Source organism: Oreochromis niloticus, linkage group LG17 (genome assembly GCF_001858045.2).
Source record: "Oreochromis niloticus isolate F11D_XX linkage group LG17, O_niloticus_UMD_NMBU, whole genome shotgun sequence".
Taxonomy (NCBI): Eukaryota; Metazoa; Chordata; class Actinopteri; order Cichliformes; family Cichlidae; genus Oreochromis; species Oreochromis niloticus.
Window position 1 is genome coordinate 36,366,919 of NC_031981.2, and position 25,148 is coordinate 36,392,066.

Genomic DNA, 25,148 nt, shown 5'->3' on the forward strand with positions numbered 1-25,148 from the left:
ATTTTAGACATTCTGCTCACAGGCGCTGGCTTTAGGAGACACTGCAGGAGACAGCTGGTGCAGACGGGTAGACTCATTCATTTTCTGTGTTTTTGACAATCTCTTAATACATGTTTTTTTTTTGGGGGGGGGGGGGGGGGGTGTTTTGTTTTGTTTTTTTACACCACATTCTTCCAAATGCCAGTTGACATGACCCTCTGAGACAGCATTTTTCCTTGTGGGTTATTCCTTGTACACTGAAACATATGCTTGCCAGCTGACTTGGTGATTTTAGTTGTTTCACTTCCTTTTGAGGTTGGGGCTCTATATTTTCATTTCTAGGAGCAGCCGTACCACTTCAATGACAAACACTTTGTTTAACAAAACCAATAAGGGCGAAATTACTAATTAATATTCTTTCTTTTTTTATTGGCCACAGTTTTTGTTTTTTTATTGTTTCAATCTGTCAAATAGAAGATTTTGCTTCTCTGCTTTGTCTTTACACTATATCAAAGTGTTTGTGAGACACAACAGGTGCTAAAACAAATAGTTAGCTGCGGTGATGAAGGCAGGGTCACCAAGCAGCAGTTATAAGTGGAGGTGTCCACGGTGCCTGAGCTTTCAGGCGAGGAAGAAGATCTGCAGAATACTTTTAATTTTGTGTCCTCTTCCACTAATTGAAACAAAATTACAGAAGCAGACTGGGAGGGACCCAGCATGCATGGCAAGCATAAAAATAGCTGGTACTCTGGAAGTTTCCCAGAAGCGGAAAAGAACACGACCTTAAAAAGGGGTGATAGACTCATTGAAACTGAAGCTATACTCTCTTAAAAGTGACTAAGAGAAAACCTTCAACTTTTCTTAACTTTTTTTAATGTATCTATATTTGTAAACAATGACTAGTGGGTAGAACAGGAAATCTTGGGTCAGATATCCACTGGTTGTTTCAGAAGCCTTGAAAAATGCCACCCCCCCAAGAGGCTAGAAGTCATGACACCATCCTGAGTTCTACATTTGGATCTGCCTAAACCTTCCTCCCGCTGTATCAGCTGACAAGCCAAAAAATCATTACCTGCTGTCTGGGGAACAGTACCAGTATCTGCCAGTGTACATAAGCTCAAGTGAAATATAAATAGACAGAGACAAAAAACAGCAGCTGTGGTAATACAACCAGCCTAATGCCCTTTCTGTCATCCATACACATCCTGTTTGAAATACCAACCTTTTTAAAAAGATAATATGCTGTTGTCTCCTCACATCAGGATAAAAGTACAGCACTGTGGATCAGGCCGCTTCATCGCAGAGGTTTATGTGCCTGCTTTTGCAGTGGTAAGCTAAGGCTGCATAATAAGCAGGTTTGAAGTCCACGAGCCAGGCCTGGAGATTCAAATGAGACCTGGGCTCAGCTGCACCTTATGCTCTAACCTTGTATTGAAACGTTGCATTGTTCATCAGCCCATCACTAAGTGAGAGAGCACGCCCTTAGTTCCTCGGTAGTCAGAGATTGAGTGCAGCGGAAATTGATTTAGAGGTTGAAACGTGTCTTTGGCAAAACTAATAAGAGAGTGGAAAAAGCCGCATGCCTGTGGTCCATAATTAGATGCTCATCTTGAGGTCAGCATGACCTAGCACATTGTATGGTGGATAGGATACTCTTTTCAGATTATCTAGAGGAAGTGGCACGTTACAGTGTCTATGCATAGTTATGCTAATTTGTTTTAGTTTAAACGGGAGTTCCTCTAATTCGAAACATGAAGGGATTAGTTCAGTTGTCATGGGGAAGATGACCTGGCCTAAGAAAACATTTGAACGATGTCATCTGTGGTCCAGTAACTGTGGGAATAAAACAGTTTCTGTCAACATCAAACACAACCTGAATGAATGCAAACATCGAGTGATTCAAATCCACGCTAGCTGGTTCGGCATATCATCCTCACCTCTCCTCGTTGTGTTTTTGTTTTCTGAAAAGCAAAGCAATTGCAGCTACATGCAGCAAAAGCATCTTTATGGAGGAACAGAGAGCATTCGAAATTAAATTTGTAGTGGTTAACACATCAGGAAAGAAATCCTCAAGAGGTCACAGCCTTAGTGTGCTCCTAGTCCCAGTCCCAAGCTCGGACAAATGGGAGTGCGTCAGGAAGTAAAATCTGTGCCAAATCAAAGTTGTGCATCCATCTGCTGTGGTGACCCCTTGGGAAATAAGGGAGCAGCTGAAAGCACCTTGCCAGTTAGGTGAATTCATGCACTGCTTTGAGCTACTTGACAGATTTGTCCACACATACTAAATTACACCAAAACAATATCCATGACATTTTCCAGCTGGTGTTTCTTTCCCTTTCAGTGAACCAGACGTCTTTCAATTTTTTATGACGTGTCACCAGTACCATAGAGATGCTGTTGCTATGGCAGGTTTCCCACAGTACCAAACACTCAGACAATTTGCTTCCCTAAAATTGAAAAGTCACTCTGCTCACAGTCTTTTTTTCCCCCCCCTCAATTTGTTGTTCTTAGCTCACCTGTTGCCATGGCAGCATTCATATTTCCTACCAGAATAATAGAGCAGCATCATAGAAAGCTGCGCGTAAGCCGATTTTAAAGAAACCTAGAGACTGCATTGATTAACCCCCTGGATCAATCTGGTTTTATGAGCTATAAATGAACTTGATTTAATGAATGTGACGTTGTAGGAATCCAAGTGCTTGCATTAAAAACATCTTCTGGTGGGAGAAGCAGCTTCAGGGTTGCATTAAACAGAGGTGTAGCTCCAGGTTGAGGTGCTGAATACCAACACTGCAGATGATTCTTAGAAGTGAAGGGAACTTTTCAGGGTCAGGCCTGTATCCCTATGGATGTAAGTTGATAATGAGTGGTTTGCTTATGTCAAATTCTTAGCAACTTTTTATATGTTTGAGGATCTCAAAGAATGCTGACGTAACGCCTCATTTAAACAGCAAACTACAAAACTAGGGAGGTTAAAGTACTGTGTTTTTGTCGTGCTCACCCTTTACTAATGCGTCTGCTGTCTGACGTACACTGTGCTTCTAGTTATGTAGTCTCATTTCATTCAGTAAGGGATTTTAGAAAAGTGTAAAGGCTTTGGATTTAGCAGGACGCGGCTCTTTCTGTCTTGGTCTCTTTGCTGTTTAATTCCCTTTTCTCTCACTCGCTCTGTCTCTTTATCTCTCCAGTCTATGATGTTTGATGCACAGTGAGATCTTTGGAGCTCCTTTCAGTCTGCAGTGGTGTGTCCAACACTCTCAGCCAGACACACAAACACACAGTCACTGATTTCCAGCCACATACATAACAGGGATTTTTCAAATTGACACGCTCAGCGATGTGCATCCCTTTGAAATGTTATTGTCTTTGCATCTCACTTCTGTAATCACTTCTACATGTTTCTCATTTGTAGTCCTTTTGTTTATCAGCTCTTTTGAAGCAATCTGCTTGAAAAAGTTATGAATATCTTATAAAAGAAAAAAACTTAAGTACATGAGGTTTTTCTTCTTGCAGTGTCTTATATTAAAACAAAGCTCATCAGAGTTTATTTTAAAAAGGCTATTGTAGGTTCCCTGCCTTCAAAAGGCTACAAAACCTTTCCCCCAAGGGTGAGTTTTTATTCCTGAGGTTGTCTAGATTAAAAGCAGAGGACATGTCACAGACAACGCTCCGTGCCCTCATGATATGACATTAATGAAGAAACACACAAACACTGGAAGGTGTTGATTTTAGATGAGCAGATGGGCAGTCTCTCAGGTCTCTGCCTGGAAGAGGGAACTTTAACCTTAGTCATTAAACAGTGACTGTCAGCAGTGTCACTGTCATATTTGTGACATGGTAACAAGCATGTCAACTGTTTTCCGGCTGATCTTTGCTTTTTTAACTCAAAGTCTCAAGTTTCAAAAATGAAACTCTGATTTTCAGGTAAAAATGGAGTAAACTTCACACTTTTCCCTCTAATATTTAGTTTGTCATTAGTCATAATCGTTAAACAAGCTGCCGTAATACAATGAAATCATTCTCTCTGCTTTCTTTTTGCTGCTGCTCCATGGTGACACAGTTGTGTGAGTGGAGAAGTGGCACATTAAGGTGTCTTAAATTGAAATTAGGCACTTCATCCCAGTGGACCACGGTGATTCTGTTCATCAGTGATTGCAAATTGAGTGACTAACATCCTGATTCAAACTTTAATCTATTTGAATCACTTTTATTCTTTCATCATCTTCCATCTTCCTCTCAGTTACATCTTCAGCTGATACTGCACCGATCGAAACAAATAAGCTAAAAGATTTATGTTTGTAGTTTAGTTTTCAGTTCATGCCCACAGGCTGAGAGAGAAGGCAAGTACAAGCTGTCATGTTTGCAGGTTCTCAGTCAGGATTTCTAATGCAGGAGAAAACTGGAGATCAAGTTGAATGGATATGATTTATGCAGGGAAATTTTGCACGTTCCATCTCAAGGTACATGCTGGTTTAGAGTTTGCCTGCTGCTGCTGTCATGAGTATTTTATGTCCACGTAAAAGCACCAGCTTTACTGGAAATGGAAGACACAGAGCAAATAAAGCTGGCTGATAAAAAGTGGGTTTGACAAAAACCTTATGAGGCATGCAGTAAGAATACAGTCCTGTTTCGGACCAGCAAGACATGCGGCCACTTTTTTTTTTTTTTTTTTTTTTTATTAAAGGGAATGGATGCTCAAATAGAATCTGACTTCTATTCACATGATGAATGTCTCACTTAGAAATGAAGAACTGCAGTTGTTCCTTCTCACAGCTGAATACTGATGGCCTGAAGATAGGAAAGCATAAAATATTTACAGGCTCACTGTCACCTTGAGACCTTGTGTGCCACACACTGCAGTGATCTTAGTGGGGAATCTGTTGCGGAGGTTTGGGTTATTGTTTAGAAACTGGCTCAGTAATTAGGATTAGAAATGCTAAAGCAGAGCTGAAATTAAAAAACAGACAATTTCCTTCTGCTTAGGTTTAAGACACAATAGTGCTATATTCAACTCGCACTCCTTTCAACAACTTACTACTTTTTCTGTGTCCACTTTTCAAACCTACACTGTCCAAGACTGAAACGGGGAACCTCCTTTTAGTCCTTTCAGCAGCTAATTTATTGCAGATTTGAGCTCAGTTCAGATTAAGCTCTTGTCACCAGTGCTAGCTTGTTGCCATCCAGCTTCTCTGGCTTTCCTCCAGTGGCTTCAAAGGACAGTGTGCTCCTGTGACTGACATTATGTAATGGGATTCCAGTTAGGAAGGCAGACATTTGGACTTGAAATCGTCACCGTGAGAGAAGTCACAAAACTGGAAAAGGGAGCAAAAAGAGCTGTAACTCATAATTATTAGCTAAGGCAAGTTTGTTGATTAGTGGGGATTTCTAAAACAAGCAGTGTAACAAATACTTGTTTTAGACATCTGTTTTTGAATAAGAAGCACATTCTGGATAGAGGATAAAGATTAATGCCTCGTATTGTGATATGTCATTAACACACTAGATATCAGTACTTTGTCTGAACATACAGTCTCTAAATTGATTCATCCACTGATTAGTTGAACCAAACTTATTTGTATCAGTGTATTTAGAGATTTGTGTTACTCACACATTGTTTTATGACAGCTTGTTTTGACGCTTCACTGTTAGCATTTTGTCTGCTGTCGTTTCTTGTTGTTTCTTTGAAGCCAGAAGTGACCGGGTGACTGGGATGAGAGGGCTGAGTGCCAGGTTATAATCATCCGTAAACTGTAGACATGCAGTGTGAGACACAAATAACTGTACTAAGTAGAGTCAAACACATTTATCAGCGGGCTGATATTATTGGCTTATTATTTGCTTATACAGCTGATAAATGAAGAGGATGGGAGTATCAGCCTTCCATGTTATCAATGTTGATGTTGCATAGTTTGTCCACCAGAGTGCAGCTTGTCCTGTTGGCAGGACATTTTTTGAATGCCATAATCCACCAGCCGATCCGAGCAGTCGGGCAGAACGTAAATGAGTAAATGGATAACTACACATAAACAGATTTCCGAAATTCTGGAATTTTAGGCAAATCGCGGTCAGTATTGTCAAACTCTATGTGTATAATATTTAGCATTAAAATACTAAAACTGCACCCAGCAGAACTGAAGCACAGACTTATTGAACACACTGTTAGAATATTAACCACTAAGAAAGTGATATTATTTGTTAGATAGCTGCACCAACAATGCTCCAAAAGAAGCAGCACCACATACATGACAGATTTGGAAAATGCCGTACAGAGTGAAGCCAACTAGAACTGAACGTATTGTTGATGACTGACTGCAAGTCTGTTACAGAATTTCTGTATCACAACATAGCCAGCTATAGTAAAGGGCAAACTATCGTCATGGCTATAATTGTGACTTTGACATTTTCATATCATTTGTATGAAAATGATTTGATAGGCATTGGCAGTATTTACTATTAGATTGGTTCTTTGTTGTGAATCAGAAGCCCCTTATAAGATTTGGAGCAGTTTTCAATATACTATTCACATGACCGCAATCAAGCACACATTTGCCCACCGTTCGTGTGCCTGGATAGTGTTTTAAAAATAACAGGATTAGAGAATAAGGAGGTGTCCACTGATTCCCATCCCTTCACAGTGCCTGTTCTCTTCTCGGGGTGAAAACCAGTGTGAGGCCACTGATTGGCCCTGTGGAACTCTGGCTGCCATCTGCAGTTAGAAAAGACCCTGTTTCATCTGTTTCCTGCTGGAACCAGATGAACTTTGGACTTTCTTTATGGTTACAGGTTTCGAGAGAGGGAAGGAGGACCTCTTGCCACTGCCTTTGAAAGAGGACTCTCATTCCATATCTAAGAGCAAGGTAAGAAAACTCACTCCACTGAGCTGATGTGCTGTAAAGGCTAAGAAGGAATGATGGGGTGCTTCAGTGTGTAATGAGACCAGAGAAGAAGGGAATTATCACACATCTTCTTTCCTTTTCCGAGTCTAGCCTAAGGCGTGAGAGAGCCTACATTGAGATGACTCATACATCACATACGCTGGAAAACATCAAACATTTATCAACTAAAATTCGGACTTGGCCCGTCTTTCAAGCGAGCTCAGCGTGGAGGCTCGTCTAGTTTATCTGTCGAGGTCCTCATCAAATATGTCAGTGCAAACGTGGGTGTCTCGAGGCTTCCTCTGAGTCACCGCACAGACACTATGAAATTGTTTTCATGATTACAAGTATGAAGAGATGATGATCCATGCATGATGGTTAATTTAGAGATTAAAAGAATCTCTCACAGAGAGGCTTGCCAGAAGGAAAACGAGTTAAAATAATGTGTGTGTGTATCAAAAACATCCAGATGACGTCTTAGATGACTAGTTCAGATGCAGAATCAAGCCCAAGCTGTGGTTTACAGCAGTCCTCACAGGAGTCGTACTCTCAAAATAAATCTGAAGGTTTGTGAAAAGTACAAAAGATTTGGAAGGAGGGTTTTAGCTTTGATGCTTACGTAATCACGTAACCTCCATCCTGTCACCTTTAGACACACACACACTGCTTGTGTGTGTGTGTGTGTGTGTGTGTGGCCACTATAGGTCGCTCCGGCTGGCATGTGACGGGATCTGGCAGAGACACACCAGCAATTTTAAGCTTTATCCTAGTAGCAGAGCTAAGTCGGGTTCTACCATGGAAACGCATGAGCTTGGTCGGAAAAAGATCGATCTGCTAATCTCAAATAATGTCCCCATGTTTTAGTAGACTGTGTTGGTTGTGTGATTTCAGGTAACCAATTTGTCATTAAGAGGCAACACTTTGCTGACATTTACCTTTACACTTTACAGACTACATTAGGCATTTTATGGATTTTTCTTTTAGTTGCTTGGAACAGAAATTCCCAGATTCCCAGTATTACTATTACTAAGGGTGTTTAAGGTGACCCCACTGGAAGTCCTCCAACCTTTCAAGGGTGTGTTAACCGTTACAATGAACAAACATGTGGCTTAAGAACAGATTTTTCTCATTTACATATGAATATGAAGAATAAAGATCTTGATGTGACATCTCCAAGACCTTCCTTTTCTCTCCTGTGTTCTCAGTCTGAAACAAAGCTGTACAATGGTTCAGACAAGGATGTGTCGGCGTCTGGGGGGAAGCTCACCAAAAAGGAGTCCCTCAAGGTAAGTGAGCTCAAAGCAGCTTAAGTCTTGCGTATCCAGAAGCTTAATTCTAAGGGCAGGCATAATGAGTCTTAATGAGGCTCTTTCATGGAGAGTGTTACGTATAGCTCAATCGCTAGTGCTTGTCAACATGATGATTTACAGTGTTTGTATTCAAACTTAGAGGTCATGTTTTTTGTTAAAAGCGCATACTTTTCGTCATGTAACAAATGGCAGAGTGAGTAGGACACAGTATAGTCAAAAATGGTGAAAAAAATCAAAGTTGATGATTTTGTCCTTCAAACTTGACTTTAGTCCACCTGCCGCAGGCATAGTCTTGCAGACCTCTGGTGCTGTATGTAAATACATTTCAACTCCCACAGCTTGCATTAATTTGATGGGCGCTTTTTCCACATTTTAAAGCTGTTCTCACAACAGGCCAATGGGTTTGAGATTAGTTGACTGTCCTGGCACACAGAATATCAGTTATCCACAACACTAGAAAATGCAGTGGATGCAACTCTAACTCTACCTTTAACGACCTGTAGTTGCTTTCATTTCTTGAAACAGATTACTTTCCTGTAGGCTGAGCTGTAGATGTTAGTCAGATGGATTGCTTCTTTAATCAAAAAAACATTGCTTTTGCAAAAGTGCTTTAGGAATTAAATTATTGCTTGGAACTGAATTTTGTGTGAACATATTTCGAAGTATGTATGCTTGGTCTTTTTTTCTTTACTCAGTAGTGTACTACAGCACTAATTTAATTGGAAAAATACATTGTCTAATTAGAATCAGTCTTTTAAGACGATGCTTTAGACCAGGGGTGGGCAATCTCAGTCCACGAGGGGCGGTGTCCCTGCAGGTTTTAGATGTATCCTCGAACCAACACAGCTAATTTAAATGGCTAAATTAGCTCCTCAACATGTCCTGAAGTTCTCCAGAGGCCTGGTAACGAACTAATCATGTGATTCAGGTGTGTTGACCCAAGGTGAGATCTAAAACCTGCAGGGACACCGGCCCTCGTGGACTGAGATTGCCCACCCCTGGTTTAGACCCTAATAATTCATTTCTTTCCGTCGAATATTTCTAATCAATTTCATTTTTTTTGGTTTGTTTGTTTTAATCAAAATCCAGTCGGTACAAATGTTTTCTTTTGGTCAACAACAGGAAATTGTGTATGTTGGGCCACACGTTAACTGATGATGTATATAAAACACAGATTTTTAAATCTGTGGTGCAGTGGTGTCGTGCACATGTGCAGGCTTAAAGGGAGCCATTAAATGTAAAAGAGTGTACTCAACAGTCAAACGGCACCCTGGTGCTAATGTGACAGGGACACAGAGAAGTGTGATTTCACTCATATTTTTTGTTGCCAAATGGAATTCAGTGAGAAGCCATGTCCACATAATGATGTCTTTGCATTGTCCCACCCTCTGTGTTTCCTGTAGGTGCAGAAGAAGAACTACAGGGAAGAAAAGAAGAGGGCAACCAAGGAGCTGCTCAGCACCATCACTGATCCTTCTGTCATCGTCATGGCCGACTGGCTAAAGGTGGCGCATCCCACATTCAGTGTCTGCCTTGTGCTCTATATGCAAAATATAACAGATTACTTTTGCATTAGGAAAAATAGTGTTCCCAGCTGTAACAGTAAGACAAGGAGTAAAGGAATCCCTTCAGGTTTTAGTAGCGTTTTTGAGTACCTGACTTTTTTCTGCAACTGTCTGCAGATCCGTGGCACTCTGAAAAGCTGGACCAAGCTGTGGTGTGTGCTGAAGCCAGGCGTCCTGCTTATCTACAAAACTCACAAAAACGGGCAGTGGGTGGGAACAGTGCTGCTCAATGCCTGCGAGCTCATCGAGAGGCCCTCCAAGAAGGACGGCTTCTGCTTCAAACTCTTTCACCCCCTGGAGCAGTCCATCTGGGCTGTCAAGGTCAGAATGTACCTTTAAAAAGCATTAAGTCAGTTATGTAAATGATCCTAATGTAGCATCTTTTTAATTAGATTATGATTTTCAGACACCTTTAGAAAACTAACAAATAACTAAACACAGACAGAGAGCAACATAATAAACACAACACTATCACAGTGATAAAGTGTAAATAATAGTAAACACTAAATATTGAATGTTATTGTGCAGCAGTCAAGACCGACAGCACATGTTCACTATTAAACACATTGTAACAATTTGTTTAAAGCATGCAGCGAGTGCACAGTTAACAAAAGTGCTACAAAACAGTTATTTGCTCAAAAATGGCTGCATTTGGAATCATCCCTTAGGCCCCGACTGCATTCTGCTTCCTATGGAGGTTTACAGTGATTTGTGTGAAAATTGCCGTGATGTACTCAATGTTAACAGAAAAAAATCACCATGAAAACAGTTGACATATAGCATTTGATTATGACATGATTTTTCTCAGTATATATTTTTACATAGAAGCCTGCATGTGTTTGTTTGCTAGTCATCAATTGCTGGTATTTGCAGGTACCTGAGTTTATAAGCTACTTTTTAGTATGTCAAACAGCAGGCGTATGATCATTTTACCTTAAAAAGTGGTACCATAGCAGTGCCACTACAGCACACTTGTGTTTTTTTAAACCGGTGTCTGCTGGTTTTGCCTTAATTTTCTTAGAAATTGTTTCCCATTGTTTATAACAGTGTAATCATGAATGCAAAGCCAGACTGGTTTATTATGCAGACAGAGTTTTGCTTGCTGTCCATTGATGAGCAAAACCGAATAAACTCTTACACATAATTAGGACTGAAAGGGCCCTTAAGTTAAAAACAGTCATTTGTCCCCTGCAGTTACAATAGTGAAACAGATGTGGATGTTAACTGTATAATGAAGCCATGTCTTTGTTTCATTTAGGACACACACAGAGAAAATTATACATCCAGCCAGCCTGTTTCAATTTTGGCAGTTCTCATTTTCCATTATCCCCATTTTCAGCTCGTCCTGCTTTCGGTCCACTCCAGTAATTTAGTATTCATCGCTGACCTCGCATTTCAAGCCTCGTTTTTCGATTGTATTGTAAAAAAAACAAAACCTTGAATCACAATTACCAGTTTGTTTTGCATTACATCATTCCTGCTCTCAACTATTGAAATAAGCACTTCACCGGTTCTGTTTCTGTGCCCTCTATGCTCTCTCATTTGCATAATTACATATCTGTAATGCTGGATTGTTTCTGTTTGCACATGAAATGATTTCAAACTAAAAGAGAAAATATAAAAAACTTGAGATAAAATAAAGAAATCACAATGAAAGACTTTTTAAAAGAAGAAGTAAAACACAGATCAAGAAACTGAGTAACTAGGTGAATGTGCATTCCCTTCCTTTCTTTGTGTCTTATTGTTATCAGGGTCCTAAAGGAGAAGCAGTTGGCTCCATCACGCAGCCGTTACCCAGCAGCCACCTCATTTTCCGTGCTGCCTCTGAGTCTGATGGTAGGAGACACGCTGTCATTTAAAGCCATTTCTCTGACTGCTGTGTGAGTGAGTTGAGTGATTGAGATAAACTATCAGTTTGCATAATATTGGCATAAACAAAGCTGTATTAGTATCAGATGAATAGCACTTGATCTGACAGTAAGTGGCCCTCATTGGAAGAGGCACTGATCTTCATCTTTGTTTTAAAAATCATCTGCTATGTTTTGTCTCCGGCATGCTGATAAAAGAGACCTGTTCTGCTCATTTCCAGCCTCATATTTATTTTTGTCTTAACTACAGTAGATGTGTGTGACTCACAGTGCAAATGAATCATTACTTATCTTATATTGGGTCAAGGTGCGGGCCCTTACTCAGTCCTCTGTATGAAATAAGTATCTGTAGCTGTTTGCCTTCGAGCCCTGTGAGCCACCTTTCTTCATTTTTTCTTCTTAAAATAGAACATTTGAACAAAAGGTGAGAAAGGCTTGTGTGCTGGTAGACAGAATTTTATTCCTTTTACTCTATTCGGCTAACAGTGATTTCTTGTACATACACTAAGTTTGTTATTTAAAAAGTTTAACATAAAACAACATTTAAATGTGTGTACATGTGACAGAAAGGAAAAGCATAATGGGCCCACTTTAAACAGGAACCGGGCAATCGTGGCCTAACAATGTTAGCGTTTCTGGCCACAATCTAATCAAAGGTACATTAACCTTTATTATCTGAATCAGGCTGTTAGAATAATTTGTAATGTAGATTCGAGGTAGTGATAAAGAAGCAAGGGTGGAATAAGAAATATGGTTAAATGCTCTGTTTGCTTTAATACCAACATAGGAGACTTTAACTGTGGGTTGAACGTTAAATAAGTTGGGATGTGGAAAGGCTGGAATGGCTGTTTGTTATGAGGGCGGATGTGTGTATATGTGAATCTCAGTTTATGTCTGTGTAAATGTGAGAAAATGAAACAAAAGGAGACTTAATAAATAGAAGGCTGTTCGGAGATACAGCAAGCAAACGTGTCCTCTGTGTCTCTGTCCATGGTGCTGAAATAGCCATTCCAACCTCTCCATCATCTACTCGGTCACTCTCCATGGTGCTGAAATAACTCTCCTGTTTTAGAAAGACTTCCAAAGTGAAAAAGCCTTTTAAACTCATCCGGGGTTGATTCTGATGTGTGGTGAGGGGTTTTTCGTGATTCACCATGAATAGATTTCATGAAAACAATAATTCATAAAATGGTTTCTGCATCTTGTTTATCAGCTTAATTCCTGTTTCCAGGCCGATGCTGGATGGATGCCTTGGAGCTGGCCCTGAAGTGCTCCAGCCTGCTGAAGAGGACCATGATCCGTGAGGGGAAGGATGACATGAGCACTGTAGGCACTGGTGGGGAACACTCCATTAATTTCTACAGCCTCCTCAGAGCCCACAACATACACGGTTTCCAGTGAGTAGGAAATGTAATTTACATTAGATTGTAGAGCCCAGCTATTTCTGATTTTAGGGATTTAAAAATTCTTTCTATGATATTCCCCTGCGTCTTACAGGTTCAATGACAGCGACCATTTGAAAGACCCGGACCTGTACTCGGACAAGTCAGATCGGGAAGGAGAGCAGGACCACGAGGAGTCAGATCCAGAGGGGCTGGAGAAAAGTGAGGAGAGTGACAGCGACACCTCAGAGCGTCAGGATGACTCGTACATTGACCTGGACCCAAATGAGCATCTGCGTGAAACCCCATACCTGGAACAGTCCCAGGAGGAGTTAGGAGAGGTATAGAACAGGGGGTGGGGGTGGGAGGCTGCAATTTTGCTCTCCTTTGAACGTCAACAAGAAAAAGCATTGCAGATGAGATGTGATTGTACCACTAGGATACAATCTCCTAGGATTTGTAGCAGCCATTTTCATCTTTAAAACTTCATCTGAAGGCTTGTTTTTAATAAAGTTTCTCACATAATGAGGAGAAATTAGCATGTTCCTCTGCAGGGGCTATTCAGCCTGTAACATGGACGAGCTTTGATCGCAGTGTGCGTGGGTGTCTGCGAGGGATGTGAGGATAAGTGTGAAAGTGAAAACACAGATTTCCATCCTGATGAAATCTAAACGAGACAACTCAATAATTAAACACTGACTGAGGCAAAATGTTTACACTCAAGAGGTAATGAAAGCACCATTTGCACAAAAAGCCATGTGAACTTTAAAGCTTGTGGACAAGAATAAAAATTTGAAAGTGGCGTTAATAAAAGTTAAAAAAAAAAAGTGGCAAGTGGCAATTTGTCATATATGTTACAACAGGACACATGCAATTACTTAACCTGTCTGCTGTTTTATGACTGTGTCCTCAGGCTGGTGAAGCTGCTCAGACAGAAACCGTATCAGAGGAGAACAAGTCTTTGATCTGGACCCTGCTGAAGCAGGTTCGACCTGGCATGGACCTGTCCAAGGTTGTGTTACCCACTTTTATCCTGGAGCCAAGATCCTTTCTGGACAAACTCTCTGATTACTACTTCCATGCAGACTTCCTCTCAGAGTAAGACATCCCATTTACTTTGACCTTTGTGAAACAGGCTTATCAATCGGGAGTAATTTGATGTGAATCAATGGTAATCGGACTTCAGCCTGCAGGATAGTGGCATTAGACTGTAAACAAGTTGGCCTGGCTTTGACTTTCAAAAGAGAGAAAAAAGAGTGTGTGATAGAGGAGCATCAGTTTAAGCTTTTGCTTCATTCTCAGGGCTGCGATTGAAGAGAATGCCTATAACCGGATGAAGAAGGTGGTAAAGTGGTACATCTCTGGATTTTACAAAAAGCCAAAGGTCAGCATAGCTCTTCTGAATCAGCTGTTGGTCACATGTTTTGTATGTACATGACGCTAAAATCATGTTTTATGGTGCTTTTGAATCCACAGGGGTTGAAGAAGCCCTACAACCCCATTATTGGAGAGACGTTCCGCTGCATGTGGCTCCATCAGAAGACCAATAGCAAGACCTTCTACATTGCAGAACAGGTAACAACAATACTGCTACCGAGAGCTACCTGAGCTACCTCATCTGTTACACTGAATTTGGCTATATGAGGAATAAATATCAGATAATGTTGACAGGGTAAATTGATAACTGACAGTTTAAATTATTTATTTTATAGGTATCTCATCATCCTCCAGTATCAGCCTTTTATGTCAGTAACAGGAAGGATGGATTCTGCCTCAGTGGAAGCATCCTCGCCAAGTCCAAGTTCTATGGTACAAACACACACAGCACACTCACTGTTTAATGCTGGTCTAATATTACTTTGCCATTTTAGCTCTTCAGTCTATTATCTACTTTTGACTATCAGTACTGTTTCATTGTTTTAGGAAACTCGCTGTCGGCTATATTGGACGGAGAGGCTCGCCTCACTTTTCTCAACCGAGGGGAGGACTATGTGATGAACATGCCCTACGCTCACTGTAAAGGTTCGAGTGAATCTTTTTCCTTTCACACGTCACTCATGCTGTGTGAACAGTGCTTTAACATCACTGTTCTGTTGGACATCCAAAGGACATTAGCCTCGCAAAAACCTGCCAAATTAACTTTGCTTTGTAGGTGCTGATCTATTTTAGATATGTTTGAGTTTACCTGTAATCTGTGCTTTCTTTTATAAAACCAATCTGCTAGGTATCCTATATGGAACTATGACTCTGGAGCTGGGTGGTCATGTCACCATTGCTTGTGAGAAAACGGGCTACAGTGCACAGCTGGAGTTCAAACTGAAGGTATGACTTTGTTCTGTACTTTAAAATACTTAAAAAATACTTATCTACACTTACCTAAAGTACTTATTTAATAGTAGTAAATAGTGTGTAAGGGGAGGCCTTTAGGCTTGTCAAGTCCTAGATTTTGTAGTAACTGTTTAGGACTTTGAAAAAAACTCAGACTCACATGATTTTTCTGAACATCTCCTCCACCCTGCCTGAAAAACATCCCACCCCCTCCAACCACCCCTTGCACCATCATCATTTACCAACTAGCGACAGGTACTTTTATGATAAAGCAAACAGGGTAGTAAATTTGTAAAGATAGTAAAAGTTTAAGAAATCCATTTATTTATTTATTTATTTGTAATTGTTGCCCCCTAGTTGTATATCCCTAAAGTAGGCAAACAGAACCTTGGGTTTTGTGTACCTTCTGGTACCTTAAACATGTAAGCGATTGCCATTGGCAGTTTCTACAGTGTTGTTTTCTTTTAATTGGTCTTCAATGAAAAGAGGTTGTATTAGTAAAATCTCTATGAGTAATAGTGAGTCACAGGATCTTTTTCTCGTACAGTAACTCCAGCAAGTAAACTGCTTTATATCCTTTCCTATTTCTTCTCCTCTCCTCTCCCATCCCTTCCTCTCTGCCTCCTCTTCCTTCTCTTCCTTCTCTTTCCTCCATTTCCCACCCTGTTGTTCCCGTTTTTCCTGCAGCCTTTCCTGGGCAGCAGTGACTGTGTTAATCAAATCTCTGGAAAGATCAAGCTGGGAAAGGAGGTGTTAGCTACACTAGAAGGACACTGGGTAAGACGCATTCTCTGTGTTCCTGTAATCACTGCCTGTTTCATAAAAAACACAGATACAGATACAACATGTGTATATATATCTGTATATATATCTTGTATTGTGTCTTTAAAATCATTATTGGATTGATGTGTTGACATTTTGCTAATATTAATTCCTTATATAGAAATGAAATATATAACCAGTAATACAAGTTGCTGTGTTTTCTTCTGGTTTAAGAAAAACTGGCAGATTATATCAAACTAGACACGCCTTTGTACCTACAGAAAAAATGAACTTCTTAGTAAAACCTTCCCTCTGTTAGTTGGTCAGTGTTTCAAAACTACCATGTTAAAAGCAATTTTTTGTACTTTCCCCCCTCAGGATAGTGAGATCTTCATTAATGATAAGAAGACTGGGATAGTAGACACTTTCTGGAACCCCACGACGGAGCTGAGGCAGAGCCGACTGACTCGTTGCACCGTCCCACTAGAGGAGCAGGAAGAGTTTGAGTCAGAAAGGTGAGCTTTGATTCGACTATTATCAGAGTATTGACTGTTAAATGTAATAGATTATCTGAAATACACTTACTACATTGTGCAAAGGTTTGCTGCTTCTGCAAACCACTTTGCAACCCCTTTTTCCGGAGTATTGCTGCTGCTTCTGGATCAGAGCTATACAGCCAAATCCATGTTACTGCACATGGAACTGTAGCTTTGTTTTGGCTGTAGTGGTCCTGATTGAAACAAAGCGTCTTATCTTTTAGTCTTTCATTAATGCTTTGTTTTTCCTTCTCAATCCGGCAGACTGTGGCAACACGTCACACGAGCCATCAACAACAAGGACCAGACCGAAGCCACCAACGAGAAGTTCATACTGGAGGAAGCTCAGAGGAAGTCGGCGCGCGAGCGGAAAGCCAAATGTGAGGAGTGGAGTCCTGCCCTGTTCGAGCAGGACCCCATCACCGGAGAGTGGCATTACAAATATGCCGAGTGAGTGACTCCTCTGTTGCTCGTAAGCGGGTGTGGTTTGAAATCACATTAAATTCAACTGCGTGTTTAATGGAAATAAGAAAGCACTGAGGTATGAGCATCATTCATGCCTCTGCTGGGAGCATACTGACAAAACAGAGCTGGTGAAACTGTAGTATAAATGACAAAAAACATTTAAACTTGTGTTCTGATGTGTTCATCTTCTGTTGGCGTCATTGGAAGCAGCATTTATATACACTGGACATCACTTCCGGAAGTCTTTTACAAGCATATTTGCAGTCAGCTGGTTTTAAATAGATTTCCCTTTAAAGGTACATTTTAATTTCTGCCTCAGTCTCAGAACTTTTTAGTGTGGCAGGGTGCCATCTAGTGGTGCCCCCCTATAATTGCGTAGGTGATGTCCAGTTTACTGTTATAATGAGAAATTTTTGTGTATGTGTAAGATACAGTATGCTAGATGAGAAAGAGGAAAACTGTGAGTGGTATTTATATCAGAAAAGTTATATTTATCCCTCTTCTTTTTCATTTTTATTGTGTTTCTTTGTCTCTATCATCCTCTTTTCTTCCTCAGCACAAGGCCTTGGGATCCACTCAATGACCTGATCCAGTTTGAGAAAGACGGCTGTATCCAGACCAAGGTCCGACACCGCACCCCTATGGTACGTTCTGGCAGTCTTATTAGTCTGAGTAACCAGGGGCCGCGGAGGGACAATTGCAAATGCCAGGTAGGTTGTCCAAATCGAAAACCGCCGTGAAGCAAAGCCTCTCGCCGCCTCAGCCATCTTCCATCCATGCATCACAAAGCACCCTGCGCACCACCTTCATTGTGACTTCTCTGTGTTGTCTTTGCTGTGCTGCCACCACTGCTCCACTTTATTGTGATTTTTTTCTTTGTGCCACCACTTTTATTTTTACCTTTCTTGCTGTTCGCTCTCCATGCGACGAAAGGTCTTGTCAAACTGCATGCTGTAGTAACTGGATGACAAGGCATTCTTCCTTTGTTCACTCTGAAGAGACGAGCATTGTTCAGCATGAAGGAGTACATGAGCAGTATTTGGAAACATTGTTTGGCTTCAGGCTCTTCCACACATTGTGAAATTTCAGAATAGTATTAAAAAGTTCAACAGAAAGCAACTAAATTCTTCCACATGAACAAACATCACTGCTGGAGCTCAGACTGGAACTTTTACTGTTCTTTAGCTCTTTGTTTTGGGTTGTCAGGGCCCAGGTTTACAGTTTTGATTCAGTAGGTGGCTATTTCTCCTTATAGCTATGTTGTGCACAACCTATCAGCACCAAATAAAACTCAAAAAGTTAGAATCTCATTTAACTTAACTGAATAATTAGTGGCTCATTATTTATTTTAGGATGTGGAGGAGACCAAAACAGAGATAAAAGGAGAAAAATCTTTTCTAGTTTTTAAAAATTTGCAAAACGTGAAAGTGGTTATTTCCTACACTACACCCAAAAGCAACAACCATTTCACCATCATCATTCTAATCCTGATCGTCATGCTTTCCTCACCCAACTCCATTCTGTTTTTGTGCAGTGTTTGCTGTTGGACTCTTAAATTTTCTAGTTAGTCGTACGAAGAGGCTAAAGGTTTCTGTGGACCAGTCAGTCTGCATCCATGTGTGTTCAGAGTAACCACCTGCCAGGAGCCAAAGCTGATCTGAAGTTTGTCCCTGGTGGATAAATCGGTCACCATCAGTGCTTTCAGGCTTTTGCTTAGCTGTTGCCAAATGTTGTCCAACAGGGCTGACGCTGTCCCCAGGTTGGAGTTAGTCACGCTTCTGTTAGGCAAACTTTGACATGCTTTTCTGTGGCCCAGAGCTTTACCTGGCAGAGTTAAACATCTGTGGAAGAAATGATTTGAATAAACAAGCTCAAGGCAGGTTTGTTCATTTGGGATGCTGAGTATGTGTTTTTTGTTGGCCAGTTGAAATTAGCCTAACAGCATGCCTCACACATCTGCCGTTTGCATTAACATTAAATAGCATGTTTGTCTGTCTATTTTGGATTTGTCAGTCCAAGATGTTGAGATTTGTCTTCTTTTCTGACATGCTTGTGTATTTATCCACACATGTGCCGACAGGTAACGGTGCCAAAGAGGAAACACAAGAGTGACAAGCCCAAGAGCCCAGAGAGCGGCTGCTCCTCACCTGAACCCGACCACCAGGACTCATCCGGCAGCGAACGTGAGCCAGACACACTTAAACTCCCATCTAAATACGCACATACGCAGGCTGAACAGTCAATATAGTCAGTCAACAATGTTCACTGACAAAATTTATACCTACAGCGGTGAATTTATTCATCTAAATGTCTGTCGTTGTTCTTGTTAGATGAGGAATTTGTGATACAGGTAATAAAGGGTCTTGATGACAACAGCTTTGCATATGTAGATATTGCTACTGATGAGAAATTACGCTTGGAATGGACACATGAATCATATGACTCATGTGTACAAACGCTTAGAAACAATCTGACTTTAATACGTACGTCTGCATTATGTAAGTGCGTTTATGGTTTTAAACTTGTTTTGCTCTTCTTTATCGCAGGACACAAAAGCAAGCATAACAATCGGCTGAGGAAAAAAGGAGCAGACCTCAGCGAACTTCAAAGTGCCATTGAATCCATAAAGCAGACGCAGGAGGACATTAACAGGTGGGAAGTATAAGTCATACTGTGCAGCGACTGTGGTAATATGCCGGACCTTTTAGCACTCACACGTAGTGTCTGTGTGTTTGCAGGACCATCACCGTGCTGCGGAGTCGTGCCGCGAGTCGGGTGGAGGGCAGCTCCTTCCTGCAGCAGCGTGACTACGTCATCATCATTTTTCTCATCTTCCTTCAGGTCCTGATCAACTACATCTTCAAGTAGCACCCATACCCCCAGAGACAGTGATGTCCTCACACACACACACAAACATGCCCTCTGAGCTTCATGGGGGGAACTCAGACTTTGACCTCTCACAGTTAGTGACTTCTACAGTCCTCTCCAACTCTCTTCTCCTCTGTCTTTATTAGACTCCTTTACATGTATCCAGAAAAGCAGACTCTTCAACACAAAGAGAGACTTTTTAAAAACGTATTTATTTGGAACCAGTCATTTGGAAAATCTGGAGAAATCCTCAGATTTCAAAGTGGAGAGGAACAGCGTTAAGAAGTCAAAGACGAGAGTTTGGTGTGATGAAATCTTGACTGCCACCTGGAGGCATGTTGATTTGCCTTGATGTAAGAGGCAGAGACAGCAGCCATTTTTTTTAACCTGTTGTTTGTTTGTTTTTGTTTTTCTGATGGAGTGAAATTACTCTATCGGTTCACATTTCACCTCAATCAGGTAATCGTTTACCACACAATCAAGGACCACAACTCAGATCGTAACAGAGGACAAATAGATCTTTGATTTTAATGTTTTTGTTTTTATTCCTTTGCTTCTTCACTTTGTGTATCCTTTGTGTCTGCTCAGAGCAGAAAACTAGCGATGAGGGAGACGGGGCTGGGGGACGGAGTCCAGTCTATGGGACTTTTATTTTTGTATTCTAACAGCTGGATATTCCACACGCGGAAGTGGCCGAGAGGGACAGAAAACACAAGGGACAATTAAAGCTATAATTTCTGCTGTATAATAAAACTCCACATTTTGCATACAAAGTCAGTGTTTAAAAGAAAAGTCAGACATTTGACACAATGTCATTGTATACTGTAGGTAGCATGTACAGACAGGAGCAAGGTTAGGACACTAGCCCTATGTATTTTGTATTTTGTTTTAAGGCACAAATGCACTGGAAATGTCAGATGTTTGTATGATTTATACACTTTTTATCTGTGGACATGAAAATGCTTTTACACTTCTTTCTCATCAGCAGAAGAAAAAAAAAGATACTTTTCTTTTGGCCGTTTCAGTGATCACTGCCCTAGATATCAGGTAAAAGCAGGTGACATGTTTTTATCTGAGAGCTCACTGTAAGAAGCTGGATTTGGCAAGGAAAATGAGTCAGGCAGGCTGAAAGATGTAGTCTCTCCTCTAAATGGAGGAGCGCAGGAATTGAGTTGACTTTTTTTGCTGAGATAAGCGATGGGATCGGCCAGCAGCCGCTTGGCAAAAAGAGCTAGCGTGGGTAATGGAGTCTGACCAGAAAAGCTCACTAGTCAACATGTTTTATCTTATTACTTCTGCACAAGAAACAAAGTGTATAGGAGGCCATACAACCAGCGGGGGACCTGAGAGGTTCCCTTCTGTGGCTCAGAATTGGTAATAATCCACTAGCCTTCAAATTTGGTGGTAGTTTTTGGACTTTTTGTTACCTCTGCGAAGAACCTATTCAGCTCTTTAGAGCCCTTCTTGGTGGTATTTGATTGTCTTATCTAACGTACAGCAAAAAACAGTGAGTGGGTATATTTCCTAAACTGAACTTGGACTACTCCTTCAGAGAAAATATTCATCTTCCATACATGAGCTGGCCTAAAGGTCTCTATATGTGAAATACAGCCTCCAGATCAGGCCACAGTTGAGCAAACTTGCCACTTTGTACAGCGCCTTCATGACGAGTCCAGTTGAGAACATCAGTCACCTCGTTCCAGTGCTTTTGAGCCCCAAATACTAACCAGGACAACTAGATTAGACTCTTTAGTAAGTTACTAGTAAGAGGAGGATGTAGACTCCTAAACCGTCTTCATAGTAAACCATTCCAAAAGTACGCAAGTACCAGCCAAGCTCAGTGTGTAGCGTAGGAGTCGATCCTTTTCACTGTGTAAATATCCAACGGCATTTCAGCACCGAGGTTTGCAATACAGACACTCACTCTGTGCACAAACCATTGCTTTTAACCTTGTGTGTCTGTCTGTCCACTGCTTTGTAGATACACAGGGACGTAGGTGAAACAAAAAAGAAGTTATTATTGGGATGCACAATTAGAATTCCCATTTAAAAAAAAAAAAAAAAAAAGAAAAAAAAAGATGACCTCGATGCTACAGAGGTGTAGAAGTTACCTTGCGGTTCTAGTCTGTTGCCTTTGTCTTTGGACGTGTGGATGCTGAAATTAGTCTCAGAGATGGTTCATAATGACCCCCGCATTCATCCAGCTTTACAGTTTAAAAGGTTACAGCCCTGTGAGGACTGCGTTAGCATTACCGCACATAAAAACCACTCCTAGCAATCTGTTAGCAGTAGCAGTAGTATGGCAGTGGTGTAGTCATACGTGATTGAATCGAGGATGAAGGCAGCACATCAGAACCCCCCTACCTGACCTTCTGAGAAACAGTGTATCAGGTGCTAGTAAGTAAAACCAGTCTAGGTCATTCAGAAGGATCCAGACCACTTTGTGGACCATAGCTGAACATTTTGTATATCTCTTCGCCTGTCATGATGTTAGCCTTGTTGAAGTTTACATATTTGATTGCCTCCGCCGTCAGCAGACTGTTAAGCGATTTAAACTTTGTAACTCCCACACAGGTATGAAGAAGGAATGGTAGCATTGGCGAGAGCCAGCTATTACCCCCCCGAGTTACCCGGCTGGCCCGTGTGCGTATCTGTGTTTTTGTGCATCATCATTGCCTCAATCGCTCATCTGAAATCGAGAATCTAGATGTTAGAGTTTGGAGAAATAAGTATATACCAGTGCCTTTTAGAGTGGGACTGTGGAGGGGGTATTAAGTTTAGGCAGCGGAGGTAAAAGAGGATAAGCAGTGGTTTTGGGAGGGGAGGGGCACAGATATAGCCAGAGTATTAAAGGGGACCTATTCTGCTATTTTATAGTTACATTTAGTAATTATTAATGGAATTATTTCATAATTCCTACTTAGCGGGAAGTGAGGGACAGAGTTGTGTGTGTGAAACTGCTGGTTTTAGCTCTTGGGACTTTCCCTGAACATCCATTCGATTCTGATTGGCTACCCCTGTCATCTACAGACTAACTTTGTGTTTGTAAACCCCGCCTCCTCCTCAAAAAAACTTGGGAGTGTTCAGAGCAGTCTCAAGTCTGAGCTGTGGACTCACGAGGAGTACACTTACGTAAACATTGGTCGTGTTTAAAATGAGCGTCTGTTATTGGGAGGAGGTGTAATAGGTCCCCTTTAAGGTGATGCAATGATGAAGGGAGCGGTACAGTTGGGGTGAACTGGGACTCTGTTGTTTGAGTGGATGTGCCATACAAAGCCTTAGAAATGAGTTCTGAGCTCCACAGGTCGCCACCCCACCTGGCTTCTCCTGCCTCCCCTCCTGAAGCGTTGCCATAGAAACGCACCCTTTCAGTTTCTGGATGCCGATTCCTGCCACAGGAGAGAGAGAGGGAGTGAGGGAGCGAGAGCCCTCCTCTTCACTGTCGTCCTCATCTCTCTCGCTCTGTAACGCACCAAATTCAGAGGGAAATAAACATCTGTGCTGTCAGTTGTTGTTGCCGTGTCTGTAAATTAATACGTTTTATTTATTCCTCTTTTATATTTGGATTCATGTTTACTTTTTTTTTCTTGCTCGTAGCTTTAGGTCACTGTTCTTCTTCCTTGTTCTATGATTTTTTTTTTTTTTTGATTGATTTTAAATTCACATACAGTTGGTTTTGTTTTACTCTTCGTTACATCAACTTCAACTTGTACACACACACACTTTGTTTTTTTGTTTTTTTCATATCCCGAGTACCTGAATATATTTACTGTCTCCATGGCAACTATAACTTCTTGGAAGTTTATGTTCACATGTAACATAACACAAAATAAAGACAAATGGACAAGTGATGTTAAGGTCTTTGTTTGTATTTGCTGCAAAGACACATTAGTATCCAAATAATGTGACATTTATGTTTTTATACTGAATTTAATGAGATCATCACATGTTGTGTGTGTTTTGGTTACTGCAAAGAAGTTCACAACGGGAATAATGTGTCATGTAGAAATGAAGGTGTGGTCGAAGACATCCAAATGCAGGCAGAGACGCTGAGCGGCTAATAACATCAGCAAAGCAGAGCAAATGAAAAAACCCAAAGAGGACTGGTTTACATGTATTTTTATATGGTCATGATGGACTGTGTGACTCCAGTCTGAAGTAAAGTCTGTCATTTCAGCTGTCATGCTCCTATCATCCATAACCTTCAGAGGCTGAGGACAACAATTTCCAAATATTAGAATTACGAATAAATATTTGTGAATGCAGTCCTCATTCATTCTGTTTATTACCATTTTTAAATCATCCCCTGGTTATTTGATTTGTTTGCACAGGTTTATATTTCAGCTGATAAAACTACCATAAGTGATTTGAAAGCATTTAGTTCAGTGTAAATCAGCTGGTCTTCCATTAGAGGGCAGTGTAAAGCCGCCTTCCAGCATAACTCCAACCCCTAAGCCAACCACCCCACCTACCCAACAGTAGTTTTAAGGTATGAACTGACACCGGGCCGTTTCATTTCATCACAAAGAACATTAGCCACAGCTTATAACAAATGAATCAAGATGATTACACTATTGCACATGTATGCCACTACATGTATCACAGGGCACATAAACATATAACAGTCATTTCATTGCAGTGTTTTGGGGTTTTTACTGTAGTGGTTTACACATTCGCCTAACAAGCGAAAGGTCCTCGGTTCATTTCTGAGAGATGAAGCGCATCACTTGGGGTTTGCGTCAGGAAAAACAGCCGGCATAAAAATCTGCCAAATCAAAAACGCAGATCTGCTTCCTGTGATGACAGATTGTGAATAACGCAGCAGCTTTGTATTAAACCTTTTGCAAGTTTCTGTAATGGTGTGTGAGATTGCTACTTATTTTAGTTCATTAAAAAGATGCCTCGTCTTTGAAAGTGACTTCCAAGTTGCACGCTTCCATTGAGCAGTTATCCGTTCTATCATTTCCTCTTCCAAGGACGTTGGTGAGGGTTGACAGACAAGGGCTGTCCTTCCTGTCCCTCTCATATAACTGCAAAACATCTGATATCAATCCCCAATCTGTACCTGTGCTGCTCTGCTCTGCATCATTTTTTGCATCATCACTGATCAGTCAATGAAGGGAAAGAGGGAGGTCGGAGTGAAGCAGCGAGTCGCTAAGAAACGGGCTGAAAGGAGTTCAGATTTTAAAAAGGAATGAAGATTTAAATTT

The 25,148-nt window shown here is 41.0% G+C and overlaps 1 protein-coding gene across 12 annotated transcripts in view; it reads left to right on the forward strand.

Moving 5' to 3' along the window:
* The window catches only part of osbpl8 (oxysterol binding protein-like 8), a 78,273-nt gene extending 54,484 nt beyond the window's left edge, over positions 1–23,789 (forward strand). For 10 of the 12 annotated variants that reach the window (XM_019346993.2, XM_013274156.3, XM_019346994.2 and 7 more), the window contains 20 exons: positions 6,763–6,836; positions 8,060–8,140; positions 9,568–9,669; positions 9,847–10,050; positions 11,481–11,565; positions 12,829–12,994; positions 13,095–13,320; positions 13,893–14,077; positions 14,282–14,363; positions 14,456–14,554; positions 14,692–14,788; positions 14,903–15,001; positions 15,204–15,301; positions 15,995–16,084; positions 16,448–16,584; positions 16,870–17,055; positions 17,627–17,780; positions 19,151–19,253; positions 19,617–19,722; positions 19,809–23,789. In XM_019346993.2, coding sequence (XP_019202538.1) covers positions 6,763–6,836; positions 8,060–8,140; positions 9,568–9,669; positions 9,847–10,050; positions 11,481–11,565; positions 12,829–12,994; positions 13,095–13,320; positions 13,893–14,077; positions 14,282–14,363; positions 14,456–14,554; positions 14,692–14,788; positions 14,903–15,001; positions 15,204–15,301; positions 15,995–16,084; positions 16,448–16,584; positions 16,870–17,055; positions 17,627–17,780; positions 19,151–19,253; positions 19,617–19,722; positions 19,809–19,938 — 2,504 coding nt within the window. In that variant the 3' untranslated portion in view covers positions 19,939–23,789. The remainder of the gene's footprint in view (positions 1–6,762; positions 6,837–8,059; positions 8,141–9,567; positions 9,670–9,846; positions 10,051–11,480; positions 11,566–12,828; positions 12,995–13,094; positions 13,321–13,892; positions 14,078–14,281; positions 14,364–14,455; positions 14,555–14,691; positions 14,789–14,902; positions 15,002–15,203; positions 15,302–15,994; positions 16,085–16,447; positions 16,585–16,869; positions 17,056–17,626; positions 17,781–19,150; positions 19,254–19,616; positions 19,723–19,808) is intronic. The other 2 variants (XM_025899509.1, XM_025899514.1) reach the window with 1 other exon arrangement.
* The last annotated feature ends 1,359 nt before the right edge of the window (positions 23,790–25,148 follow it).